Source organism: Aotus nancymaae, unplaced genomic scaffold, assembly GCF_030222135.1.
Source record: "Aotus nancymaae isolate 86718 unplaced genomic scaffold, 86718_ANA_hifiasm-v0.15.2.pri h1tg000072l, whole genome shotgun sequence".
NCBI lineage: Eukaryota > Metazoa > Chordata > Mammalia > Primates > Aotidae > Aotus > Aotus nancymaae.
In genome coordinates, this window is record NW_026988487.1 from 12527984 (window position 1) to 12541187 (window position 13204).

The 13204-nt window shown below is 50.1% G+C and overlaps 1 protein-coding gene and 1 non-coding gene across 2 annotated transcripts; both read left to right on the forward strand.

The window, feature by feature from the left end:
• The first annotated feature begins 307 nt into the window (after positions 1-307).
• SLC52A1 (solute carrier family 52 member 1) lies at positions 308-4225 on the forward strand. Its single transcript, XM_012460546.2, has 5 exons — positions 308-871; positions 1020-1258; positions 1374-2253; positions 2350-2473; positions 2563-4225. The coding sequence occupies exons 2-5, from the start codon at positions 1129-1131 to the stop codon at positions 2773-2775; spliced, it is 1347 nt and encodes a 448-aa protein (XP_012315969.2). The 5' UTR covers positions 308-871; positions 1020-1128; the 3' UTR covers positions 2776-4225.
• Positions 4226-8887: 4662 nt separating this feature from the next.
• Positions 8888-9028, forward strand: LOC135271000 (U4 spliceosomal RNA). The gene has a single exon (XR_010339155.1). It is a non-coding gene; the product is annotated as a U4 spliceosomal RNA (small nuclear RNA).
• The last annotated feature ends 4176 nt before the right edge of the window (positions 9029-13204 follow it).

Below are 13204 nucleotides of genomic sequence, written 5' to 3' on the forward strand. Positions count from 1 at the left end.
CGCGCCACTGCACTCCAGCCTGGCGCCTGGTGACGGAGCGAGACTCGGTCTCAAAAAAAAAAAAAAAAACCCGGGTTCTGGGCTGGGTCGCTTCCCCAGCGGAGGGTGCTCCCTCTCAGGCGGACCGCCAGCCGCCGCTGGGTCCAGGGGCTGCTGGATTCGGAGGCGTGGGGATCCCTGAGCCCCTGGCGGCTCCTGGGACGCCCTCCTGACGCCAGCGGAAGGGCAGCACAGAGACGTCCCTCGCGCTAGAGCCCGCTCTGGCCACTCCCCTCTCCAACCCGACCAGCCTCGGCAAGTCCTGTCACAGAAGCGCTCGGGTTGCGCGTGGCACCTAAGAGGTGCCCTTGCCCCGAGGTCCATTTGAGGGTGAGGGTGGTGTTGGTGCCGAGCTGTTTTTTTTGTTTTGTTTTGTTCTGTTTTGTTTTTGAGACGGAGTCTCGCTCTGTCGCCCTGGCTGGAGTTCAGTGGCCAGATCTCGGCTCACTAAAACCTCCCTCTCTTGTGCTCAAGTGATTCTCATGCCTCAGCCTCCTGAGTAGCTGGGATTGCAAGCACCAGCCACCATGCCCAGCTAATTTTGGTATTTTTAGTAGTGACAGGGTTTTGCCATGTTAGCCAGGCTGGTCTCAAACTCCTGATCCCAGGCGATCTGCCCGCCTCAGCCTCCCAAAGTGCTGGGATTACAGGTGTGAGCCACCGTGCCCGGCCAGTGCATAGCTTTTTTGACAACTCGGACCCGGGGTCCTCCGTGGGTAGGAAGATCAGCTCCCTTTTGCTCCCCTGGGGCAGCTGCGCCTCGGCCAGCTTCCTGCCTCTCCCCCTGCCAGCACTGCTGGGTCAGTCTCCACATGCGCAGCTGGTGCCTCTGGTAAGTCCTGGCCCCTCCTCCTCTCCACCCACCCCCCGCCTACCTCTCCCTCCAGTTGTCCTGGTCTTAGCAGTCTGACCATCTTGTCTTCTGACTCTGGTTCTGTCCCACCAGCCTATTACCTGCCAGCCTGTCTGTTTCCTTCCAGCTGGAAGAGGTGTTCCGTTTCCAGAAGAGCCAAAGCATCTTTGGACCTAGGTGGGGAAAGACCTGCCTGTGACCTTTGCCCTGTCCTGGAGGGTCCAGCTTTGGGCTGAATGGCAGCACCCACATTGGGCCGTCTGGTGCTGACCCACCTGCTGGTGGCCCTTTTTGGCATGGGCTCCTGGGCTGCTGTCAATGGGATCTGGGTGGAGCTGCCCGTGGTGGTAAAAGACCTTCCGGAGGGTAAGTAGGGAGTTGCAGGGAAGCATGGGGCAGGTGTGCCCAGGAAGGTGGCCTGTGGCAGCTCTTTGTCCCTTAACCACCGTGCTCCTGACATGGCATCGTTCCTTCCCTGCAGGTTGGAGCCTCCCCTCATACCTCTCTCTGTGTGTGGCACTGGGGAACCTGGGTCTGCTGGTGGTGACCCTATGGAGGCGGCTGGCCCCGGGCAAGGGTGAACGGGTGCCCATCCAGGTGGTACAGGCACTGAGTGTAGTGGGCACAGCCCTGCTGGCCCCTCTGTGGCACCACGTGGTCCCAGTGGCAGGGCAGCTCCACTCTGTGGCCTTCCTGACGCTGGCCTTGGTGTTGGCACTGGCCTGCTGTACCTCTAATGTCACTTTCCTGCCCTTCCTGAACCACCTGCCACCTCTTTTCTTACGGTCTTTCTTCCTGGGTCAGGGTCTCAGTGCCCTGCTACCCTGTGTGCTGGCCCTTGTGCAGGGTGTGGGCCACCTTGAGTGCCCGACAGACCCCACCAACGGCACCTCTGGGCCTCCCCTCAACTTCCCTGAGCGTTTTCCTGCCAGCACCTTCTTCTGGGCACTGACTACCCTTCTGATCATTTCTGCTGCCGCCTTCCAGGGTCTCCTGTTGCTGTTGCCATCACTACCATCTGTATCCACAGGGGGCTCAGGGCCTGGACATCAACTGGGATCCCTAGGAGCAGAGGAGGAAGAGAAGGAGGAAGAAGAGGATTTGCCATTGCAGGAGCCACCAAGCCAGGCAGCAGGCACCATCCCTGACCCAGACCCTGAGGCCCATCAGCTGCTCTCAGCCCATGGTGCCTTCCTGCTTGGCCTGCTGGCCATCACCAGTGCCCTGACCAATGGTGTGCTGCCTGCTGTGCAGAGCTTTTCCTGCTTGCCCTATGGGCGCCTGGCCTACCACCTGGCTGTGGTGCTGGGCAGTGCTGCCAACCCCCTTGCCTGCTTCCTGGCCATGGGCCTGCTGTGCAGGTGCAAAGGGGCCCCAAGCTCCTTGGTGGGTGGAACACAAGGTTGGGGTCCAGGTCCTGGAACAGCCAGCCCTGAGTCTTTGCTCATCTCTGACAGGTCCCTGTCAGGGCTGGGTGGTCTTTCTCTGCTGGGCATGCTCTTTGGGGCCTACCTGATGGCACTGGCAATCCTGAGCCCCTGCCCACCCCTGGTGGGCACCACTGCAGGGGTGATCCTTGTGGTGAGCAAGTGGGGACATAAAGGGGGAGGAGGGTGTTCCCTGGAACAAGTGCATCTCATGCTTAGCCTGCTGCCGTGTCCCCCTTGCAGGTGCTGTCGTGGATGCTGTGTCTGTGTGTGTTCTCATATGTGAAGGTGGCTGCAAGCTCCCTGCTGCATGGTGGGGGCCGGCCAGCATTGCTGGCAGCTGGTGTGGCCATCCAGATGGGCTCCCTGCTTGGTGCCGGCGTCATGTTCCCTCCCACTAGCATCTACCATGTGTTTCAAAGCAGAAAGGACTGTGTTGACCCCTGCGGCCCCTGAGCCTGGGCAGGTGGGGACCCCATTCCACCCAACCTGTCTGCATCTTGAGGCTGCCACAGTTCCCAATTACCTATGGCCCAGGCAGGCTTCCCCCAACACAGGAACGCTCATGGACACCTGCACACTCTGCAGAAGACCTTGGCACTTCAGGCCAGGGTGGGGACCAAAGAGCAGGCCTGGAGCCAGGTTGGGGCTATGGGCTTGGCCCCAGGGCCCGAGACCTTTGTGGAACTTGTGCAATAAAGTGTTTTTATTAAAAAAAAAAAAACTAATGAAAACCTTATAAAAATATATTAATGAAATCAGGGACTAGGTTAAATAATTTTTTATGTATATTATCTAATGTACAATTAGATTTAAATGCGGATTGTAGTGCCTTTCTCATCATGTCTATGGTTTATCTCTTCTGTGGGTTTTCTGGTCACACACCCTTCTTAGTTGGCTGGGTGCCATGGCTCACACCTATAATCCCAGCATTTTGGGAGTTTGAGGCAGGCGGATCATGAGGTTGGTCAGGAGATCAAGACCATCCTGGCTAATGCGGTGAAACCCCATCTCTACTAAAAATACAAAAATTAGCTGGGCATGGTGGTGTGCACCTGTAGTCCCAGCTACTTGGGAGGCTGAGGTGGGAGAATCACTTGAATCTGGGAGGTAGAGGTTGCAGTGAGCCGAGATCGTGTCACTGTACTCCAGCCTGATGACAGAGCGAGACTCCATCTCAAAAAAAAAAAAATCTTTCTTAGTCACATGAGTCTCTGTCATTTGCTATTTGCTATTATGGGATTGTCCCTTCAAGACAACAGCCTTGCTCTGTTGCTCAGGTTGGAGTGCAGTGGTGTGATATGGCTCACTGCAACCTCTGCCTCCCAGGTTCAAGAGATTCTCTTGCCTCAGCCTCCTGAGGAGATGGGATTACAGGTGCGCCACACAACTCCCAGCTAATTTGTGAATTTTTAGTAGAGAGGAGGTTTCACCATGGTGGCCAGGCTGGTCTTGAACCCATGACTTCAGCTGATCCACCTGCCTCGGCCTCCCAAAGTGCTGGGATTACAAGCGTGAACCACTGCGCCCTGCCTTTTTCTTTTTTCTTTTTTTTTTAGTAGACATGGGGTCACACTATGTTGACCAACTCCTGGCCTCAAGTGATCCTCCCATCTCAGCATCCCAAAGTGCTGGGATTACAGGCGTGAGCCACCATGTCCAGCCTCACATGCACAGATTTCTAAAAATCTTGTTTACTAATCATCATTCCTTTCCCTCTGTAGTCCCCTTATAACAGTGCTAAGCGCTTAGTATAGGTAGGTGTATAATAAATATTTGTTGAACAAACCTATTAGGACTCATTTTCAGGAGACAGCAATGGATACTTTGGCGTAATGGAAACATGGATTACTTCCATTTTCTACCTTCTGCTTTTCTGTATTTGTTTAAATTTCAAATAAAGCAAACCCTGATTCAAAACTTTCTCTAGTAAGGGGGCATCATTTCCCCTAAGGTCGATCTACCCCCTTGCCAAGTCCCTAAAGAAGAAGTTGCTCAATGAAGACTTTCTTTTCTTTGGAACTCAAGAGCATCCAGGAAGGGAAAGAAATGCTGACTCTGAAAGGAGTCAGTTCCTCCCTTGTGGAAAACGAAGATGACAGCTAGTACTGCGGTAAGAAGAAATCCCCGGAGGGCTCCCGCCCACCTCTGGACCTTCCTCCAGCCCCAGCTCCAGCCACGCGGAATACAGAAAAAGCCCAAGCCTGGCGCCGCGTCACGCCCAGCCAGCCTTCTGCGCGTGCGCCCTCCCGCCCCGCCTCCGGGAGTCTAATGGGCGCACACGGCCGCGGGCGCCCGCACGGCCACTGTTTCTCGAGGCTCCGTGAATGCTCAAGCAAAAGCAAAGACATCCTTTGAGGGAACCTTTTCTCCCCCTGGCGGACAAAAGTGGAACAACAGGGCTTGAGGAGAAGTTTTGACAGGTTGGGGGTGACATCTTTTCAGACCTGACCTCGTATTTTGTTTTTGTTTTTGAAATGGAGTCTCTCTCTGTTGCCCAGGATGGAGTGCAGTGGCGCGATTAGGCTCACTGCAACCTCCGCCTCCTGGGTTCAAGCGATTCTTCTGCCTCAGCCTCCCGAGTAGCTGCGATTACAGGCACCCGGCAACACGCCCAGTTCATTTTTGTACTTTTAGTAGAGACAGGGTTTCACCATGTTGGCCAGGCTAACCTCGAACTCCTGACCTAGTGATCTGCCCACCTCGGCCTCCCAAAGTGCTGGGATTACAGCGTGAGCCACTGCGCCCAGCCTGAGACCTGACCTCCTTTTACAAGTGCCTCTCTCTTCTTTCTCAAGGCCTCATCCCAAGTTCAGAGTAAAGAAAAAGGGAAGGCGCCAACCTTGAGCTCCTAAAATATGCTAGACCCTTTAAACGTATTATCAGTAAATCTTCCCAACAGCTTCATTATTAGTCCTATTTTGCAGAGAAGAAAACTGAGGCTCAGAGAAGGTGACTTACCCAGAGTAACACAGCTAATTAGTGAGAAGACTGGAGCCCAGGTCTGTGTGCTTCAAAGATTCTCACTGCAGCCCTCACCTGTTGGGGATGAGGCTCTGGACTTGGAGAAAGGAGAGCAGCTTCTCTGCAGCTGAAGAGGCTCTGCAAGAAGCCCAGAACAGGCAGTGTGCTGTAGCTCATGCCTATAATCCTAGCACTTTGGGAGGCTGAGATAGAAGGATCACTTGAGCCCAGAAGATTGAGACCAGCCTGGACAACATAGCAAGATTCCTGCCTCTACAAAAACAAAACATAGCCGGAACCAAGCATGGTGGTACGCACCTGTAGTCTCAACTACTGGGGAGGCTGAGGCAGGAGGATCCCTTGAGCCTAGGAGTTCGAGGCCTCAGTGAGCTATAGACACAACACTGCACTCAGTGACAGAGCAAGACCCTGTCTTTCTGCCTTTAAGAAGCAAACAACAGGCTGGACATGGTGGCTCACGCCTGTAATCCCTACACTTTGGGAGGACAAGGCGGGCAGATCACAAGGTCAGGAGTTCAAGACCAGCTTGACCAACATAGTGAAACTCTGTCTCTACTAAAAACACAAAAATTAGCCCGGGGTGGTGGCGCGCTCCTCTAATCCCAGTTACTCAGGAGGCTGAGGCAGGAAAATCGCTTAACTAGGGAGGTGGAGGTTGCAGTGAGCCAAGATTCCACCATTGGACTCCAAACTGGGTGACAGAGCAAGACTCCGTCTCAGGAAAAAAAAAAAAAAAAAAAAAACGGCCAGGAACTGTGGCTCACACCTGTAATCCCAGCACTTTGGAAGGCTGAGGCGGGTGGGTGGATCATGAGGTCAGCAGTTTGAGACCAGCCAGACTAACATGGTGAAACCCTGTATCTACTAAAAATACAAATATTAGCTGGATGTGATGACATGCACCTGTAATCACAGCTACTTGGGAGGATGAGGCAGAAGAATTGCTTGAACCCAGAAGGCAGAGGTTGCAGTGAGCCGAGATCGCGCCATTGCACTCCAGCCTGGGTGACAGAGCAAGACACTATCTCAAAAAAACAAAAACAAAAACAAGAACAAGAACAAAAACAAAACAAAAACAAAAAAACCAGAACAGCTTCCCTAGTCATTTGTAAAGAACCTTTAGTGGGTTGTACCACAGGGCAAGACTTTCCCAGGTATCTCAAAATATTCCTTCTCCAGCGATTAAGGTGGGGAGGGCAAGTAGGGGAAGAAATCTGAGGAGTTAAGGTGGAAATCCTCATTGGTGAGGCTGTCTGGGACAAGGAAGGTTTTTATTTTGTTGCTTTTGTTTTGTTTTGTTGTTTTGACACTGAGTCTCACTCTGTCACCCAGGCTGGAGTGCAGTGGCATGATCACCGCTCACTGCAACCTCTGCCTCATGGGTTCAAGCGATTCTCCTGCCTCAGCCTCCCGAGTAGCTGGGATTACAGGCACACACCACCGCGCTCAGCTAATTTTTTGTATTTTTAGTAGAGATGGAGTTTCACCATATTGGCCAGGCTGGTCTCGAACTCCTGACCTCAGGTGATCCACCTGCCTCAGTCTTCCAAAGTGCTGGGATTACAGGCATGAGCCACCATTCCAGGCCGTTTGGGACACAGCAGGTTAATGTTGGCTCCTACAATTGTGAAATTGTTGAGGGATGAAAGAAGCAGTTTCTAAAACTCACATCTGTTGACCAGGCCTTTAGATGAAACATACTATCCAGATGATGCCACAGTCTCTTTCTGCCTTTCAGTAGAAACAACTGGGTAGCAGGAGTAAGAACACTCCTGTATAATAAGACAAAGGCTGCTGGCCTTTGACCTCAAGAGATGGACACTAAGCCAATCTTAACTGAGTAGCTAGAGATGTTAACGAGGCAACACAGAATACCAGAGGTGCAGGGAGAGCCTGTGACCCAGATTAGATTAAGTAGGATATTTAAAGCCAGCCTGCCTTGAGTGGTGTTGAGTAGCAGAGGAAGCAAGTCCCAGGGACATCCAGGGGCCCAAAGACTCTGTTTGAAGGAATAGGATGATGGTGCAAGCATTGTTTGTGACTCATCAGGAGTGGCAACCTTTGGGCATGATGAGTGGAACCACCTGAACCAAAATGGCATCCAGTAGCTGTGGACACTAACTCTTTAAAAGGGAAAAGCAGGCTGGGCGCGGTGGCTCACGTCTGTAATCCCAACACTTTGGAAGCCAAGGCAGGTGGATCAAGAGGTCAAGAGATCAAGACCATCCTGGCCAACATGGTGAAACCTCATCTCTACTAAAAATACAAAAAATTAGCCAGGCATGATGGCCTGTAATCCCAGCTATTCAGAGGCTGAAGCAGGAGAATGGCTTGAACCCAGGAGGCGGAGGTTGCAGTGAGCTGAGATTGCGCCACTGCACTGGAGTAAGACTGACGACAGAGTAAGTCTTACTTACTTACTTACTTACTCAGAGTAAGACTCCATCTCAAAAATAGAATAAAATAAATATTATAATAAAATGGAAAAGAAGCTGGGCGTGGTGGCTCATGCCTGTAATCCTAGCACTTCGGGAGGCAGGCGTGCGTGGATCGCTTGAGCTCCGAAGTTCCAGATCAGCCTGGGCAACATGGCAAAACCCTGTCTCTACGAAAATTACAAAAAATTAGCTGGGCACAGTGACATGCGCCTGCAGTCCCAGCTACTTGGGAAGGTGAGGTGGGAGGATCACTTGAGCCTGGGAGGTTGAGGCTGCAATGAGCAGTGATCGAACCACTGCACTCCAGCCTGGGCAACAGAGTGAGATTCTTTCTCAAAAATAAAGAAATAAATAAAAGTTTAAAAAAAAAAAAAGTTCAGGAGCGATGGTTCATGCCTGTAATCTCAGCACTTTGGGAGGCTGAGGTGGGCAGATCACTTGAGGTTAGGAGTTCGAGACCAGCTGGCTAACACGGCAAAACCCCATTTCTACTAAAAATGCAAATATTAACTGGGCATGGTGGCAGGCGCCTGTAATCCCAGCTACACAGGAAGCTGAGGCAGGAGAATCTCTTGAACCCAGGAGGCAGAAGTTGCAGTGAGCCAAGACTGCGTTACTACACTCCAGCCTGGGTGACAAGAGCAAAACTCGCCTTGAAAAAAAGAGGTGGAGGAGAGAACAATTTTAAACCAAACCAGATTTCAAGCTCTGAATATAGAAAGGTATAAATAGGACTGGTGGAGAAAAAATGTATTTAATCCCCAAATTTATTCAAGATACAAAAGTTCCAGGTGACAACAACAAAAAAAGTCTAAAACAATAACCAACATATGTCATTGTGGTGTGGGAAATTAAAAATAAAATAGAAGGCCGGGCACAGTGGCTCATGCCTGTAATCCCAACACTTTGGGAAGCTGAGGCAGGTGAATCATGAGGTCAGGAGTTCGAGACCAGCCTGGCCATCTCTACTAAAAATACAAAAATTAGCCGGGTGTGCTGGCACACACCTGTAGTCCCAGCTACTCGGGAAGCTGAGGCAGGAGAATCCCTTGAACCCGGGAGGTGGAGGTTGCAGTGAGCTGAGATGGCGCCACTGCACTCCAGCCTGGGTGACAGAGTAGACTCTGTCTCAAAAAAAATAAAATAGCTTTGCGCAGTGGCAGTATTGTAGCCAATGAGGTTTATCCAAGGCACAATTATTGCTAATTGAAAACTTTTCCCAATATCCTGCCATGACGACTTGAAATATAGTCAACATTGGCAATTTTTGACAGTCTCTATGGAGACTGAATTATAATAAAAAAATAAAATAAAATAGTAACCAACAAAAGGAAATAAGCCTCCAAAGAAAGACAATGAAGAAAAGAAAATTTCCAAGAAAACCAAGGATGACATTGTACATATGTCAAGATTGAGTGAGCCAGAAAACAGATTGTTTGGGTGACTTCTCATTATTCTGGAGGAGGCCCATAAGATAGCGGTTCTCACTCACAGGGCATCTTGGGCAATTTGGGAGAGATCAGAAACTAGATGCAAGTTCATAAAATGCCTGGGAAGATCTAATTTGAGGAGAAGGCCCCGTGGTTTCTAGGAGAGGCGAGGCAATGGTGATGTCTGACCTTTATTCATTTATTTTTTTTGAGACAGAGTCTCGCTCTATCGCCCAGGCTGGAGTGCAATGGCACGATCTTGGTTCATTGCAACCTCTACCTCCCAGATTCAAGCAATTCTCCTGTCTCAGCCTCCCAAGTAGCTGGGATTACAGGCATGCACCACCATGCCCAGCTAATTTCGTATTTTTAGTAGAGACGAGGTTTCTCCATGTTGGTCAGCCTGGTCTCAAACTCCTGACCTTAGGTGATCCACCCACCTCAACCTCCCAAAGTGCTGGAATTACAGGCGTGAGCCACCGTGCCCGGCCTGATGTTCTTTTTATTTTTTATGTATTTTTTGAGACGGGGTCTCTGTCATCCAGGTTGGAGTGCAGTGGTGCAATCACAGTTCACTGTAGCCTTGACCTTCCAGGCTCAAGCAATCCTCCCACCTCAGCCTCCCAGGTAGCTACAGGTGTAAGCCACTACACCCAGCTAATTTTTATATTTTTTGTAGAGATAGGGTCTTGTTATGTTGCCCAGGCTGGTCTCAAACTCCTCAGCTCAAGCAATCCTCCTGCTCTGCCTCCTAAGGGCTGGGATTACAGGGATAAGCCACCTCGCCCAGCCAATATCTGATGGCCTAGGGGGTGAGATGGGGTTTTGGCCTTAGTTAGGTTGACTTGGGTTGGAATCCTAACTTTGCCACTTAAGAACTGTATAAATTTGGGCAACTCATTAATCAAACCTCAGTCTTCAGGAGCCAGGCACGGTGGCACATGCTTGCAGTACCAGCTTCTTGGGAGACTGAAGCAGGATTGCTTGAGCCCAGGAGTTTGAGTTCAGCCTGGTCAATATAGCAAGATCTTACTTTAAAAAATAAATAAATAGGCTGGGCGCAATGGCTCATGCCTGTAATCCCAACACTTTGGGAGGCTGAGGTGGACGGATCACGAAGTCAAGAGTTCAAGCCCATCTCTGCCAAAAATACAAAAATTAGTTGGGTGTGGTGGCATGCACCTATAATCCCAGCTACTCGGGAGGCTGAGGCAGGAGAATCGCTTGACCCCAGCAGGCAGAGGTTGCAGTGAACTGAGACCACGCCATTGCGCTCCAGCATAGGTGACAGAGCGAGACTTCATCTCAAGAAATAAATAAATAAAACCCCTCAGTCTTCCCATCTGAAAAACACAGACAAAAGACCTATTTACAGGGGTACTTTAAGGGCTAAATGAAATGCCTATGGAATGCTGACACATATAGCACAGATAAAAGATAAATAGGCTCACTCTGAATAAAATCTAAACAAGTTTGCCTGCATTATTATTATTATTTGAGATGGAGTCTTGCTCTGTCACCAGGCTGGAGTGCAATGGCGCAATCTCGGCTCACTGCAACCTTCACCTCCTGGGTTCAAGCAATTCTTCTGCCTCAGCCTCCCAAGTAGCTGGGACCAGAGGTGCGTGCCACCATGCCTGGCTAATTTTTGTATTTTTAGTAGAGATGGGGTTTCACCATGTTGGCCAGGATGGTCTTGAACTCTTGACCTCAGGTGATCCACCCGCCTCAGTCTCAAAAAGTGCTGGGATTACAGGCGTGAGCCACCGAGACTGTCAATTTTTATTTTTTGTAGAGATGGGGGTCTCACTATGTTGCCCAGGCTGGTTTCAAATTCCTGGCCTCAAGTGATGCTCTAAACCTAGTCTCCCAAAGTGCTGGGATTACAGGCATGAGTTACTGTGCCTGGCCCATTCACATTATTAAAGATTGATGTGGAAGGCTGGATTTGTGGATTTTTTTTTTTCTTTTTGAGAGGGTCCCACTCTTTCCCAGGCTGGAGTGCTGGTACCTTCCCAGCTCACTGCAGCCTCAATCTCCACAGGCTCAGGTGATCCTCCCACCCCGCTAGTAGCTAGAACTGCAGGTACACACCACCACACCAGAATAGTTTTGTATTTTTTGTAGATACGCAGTTTCACTATGTTACCCAGGCTGATCTGAACCTCCTGGGCTCAACTGATCCTCCAACCTCAGCCTCCCAAAGTGCTGGGATTACAGGTATGAGCCACTGTGCCCAGCCATAAGTGGATTTTTAAAATCATGGATAACATACATTTATATAAGGCAGGGTCTTTAGGGAAAAATAAATCTGTCTTAAACTAGCAAGCTATTTTTGCCATCTGGAATCCCACAGCTTTCTCTGTAACTCTCAGCTCCCTCTGACCTGCAAAGACCTTTGTATTCTACCATTTTCTTGCTCATTTAGTCTCCTCAGCCAGATTATAAACTGCTTGAGCACACACTGTTGCCAAACCATCCATTTACATTCCAGATCTTGGGTCACTGTCAACAGGTCTGTAAAAACCTGGCAGTCAGAGGTGTCAAAATACAGGTAGCAGCATCAGAGTGTGGAAACAAGAATAAACCTAATCGTTCCTTCACCCAGAGCCATGGTTTGGCTGTAGTTGGAATATCTATGGTTTTGGCTGCTTGCAACTGGAGACTGACCTCAGGAAGCTCTGAAGCAGTAGTTCAGAGCTTCAAGTGGATGAAATTGTTTTCCTGAGAACAGGATGAAAATGTGGGGTCTCCAGACTTTGGCAAGCCAAAGGCAGAGTAGGAATACAATCTAACCTGCAAAATCCTGGCGATATGGCATAGTCAAGGGCTCCTTGCCTCAAGACAGAACATTAAAACAAGCAGGCAGGGCTGGGCACGGTGGCTCACGCCTGTAATCCCAGCACTTTGGGAGGCCGAGACGGGTGGATCACGAGGTCAAGAGATCGAGACCATCCTGGTCAACATGGTGAAACCCCGTCTCTACTAAAAATACAAAAAACTAGCTGGGCATGGTGGTGCGTGCCTGTAATCCCAGCTACTCAGGAGGCTGAGGCAGGAGAATTGCCTGAACCCAGGAGGCAAAGGTTGTGGTGAGCCGAGATCGCGCCATTGCACTCCAGCCTGGGTAACAAGAGCGAAACTCTGTCTCAAAAAAACAAACAAAAAAAAAAAAAAACAAGCAGGCAACAAACAGTCTTAATACAAATTGTAACCTGCCAAAAGGCAGGTAACACAACCAGGATGAAAACAATCAGGTAGATGCAGTAAGCTTACCCAACTCCCAAGTAGCCAGTTTGCTATCAGGAGCAACTGGCTACTTGGGAGACCTTTCAAACAAGTTAGGTGACTTAACAAGGTGGAATTCCTCTGTATCCCACAAATCCTTCTGTATCTTGTCAGCAACAGCCAGTTAAGCACTGACAGGCTGGCAGTCCCTCTACCTCCCCTCCCATCCCCCTTCTGTACTTTGTTCATAACAGACAGTGCTGTCAGTGGCACAAACTGAGACACTGGGTAAGCAAAAATGAAAGCAGTGGAGGCCAGGCACGGTGGCTCACACCTGTAATCCCAGCACTTTGGGAGGCCAAGGTGGGCAGATCACTTGTTAGGAGTTCAAGACCAGCCTGGCCAACATGGAGAAACCCCATCTCTACTAAAAATACAAAAATGAGCCAGGTGTGGTGGTGCATGCCTGTAATCCCAGCTGCTCGGGAGGCTGAGGCAGAATTGCTTGAACCCAGGAGGCAGAGGTTGTAGTGAGTCAAGACTGCACCACTGTACTCCAACTAGGGAGCAAGATTCTGTCCAAAAAAAAAAAAAAAAAAAAGCAGGGGAAACAGAAAGACTGGGCTGTGCACCCTGGAGGAGGAGACAGGAGGTTGAATTTCAGGAAGATAGGATGGAAACATTCTCATATCCCGATTTGGGTGGTATTGCATGGCACACACATGTAAACTTTCACTGATAAGTATGTGTAAGACCTGTGCCACCTACATCTCCATGAAAACCCAAAACAAACAGGCCACAAGC

What these genes read in the sequence shown, in the direction of transcription:
- SLC52A1 (XM_012460546.2), top strand. Translation starts at nt 1,129, where the DNA reads ATGGCAGCACCCACATTGGGCCGTCTGGTGCTGACCCACCTGCTGGTG. An exon ending in GGTAAAAGACCTTCCGGAGG is followed by an intron (nt 1,259 to 1,373) that starts GTAAGTAGGGAG and finishes CCTTCCCTGCAG; the next exon opens with GTTGGAGCCTCCCCTCATAC. An exon ending in GCCATGGGCCTGCTGTGCAG is followed by an intron (nt 2,254 to 2,349) that starts GTGCAAAGGGGC and finishes CATCTCTGACAG; the next exon opens with GTCCCTGTCAGGGCTGGGTG.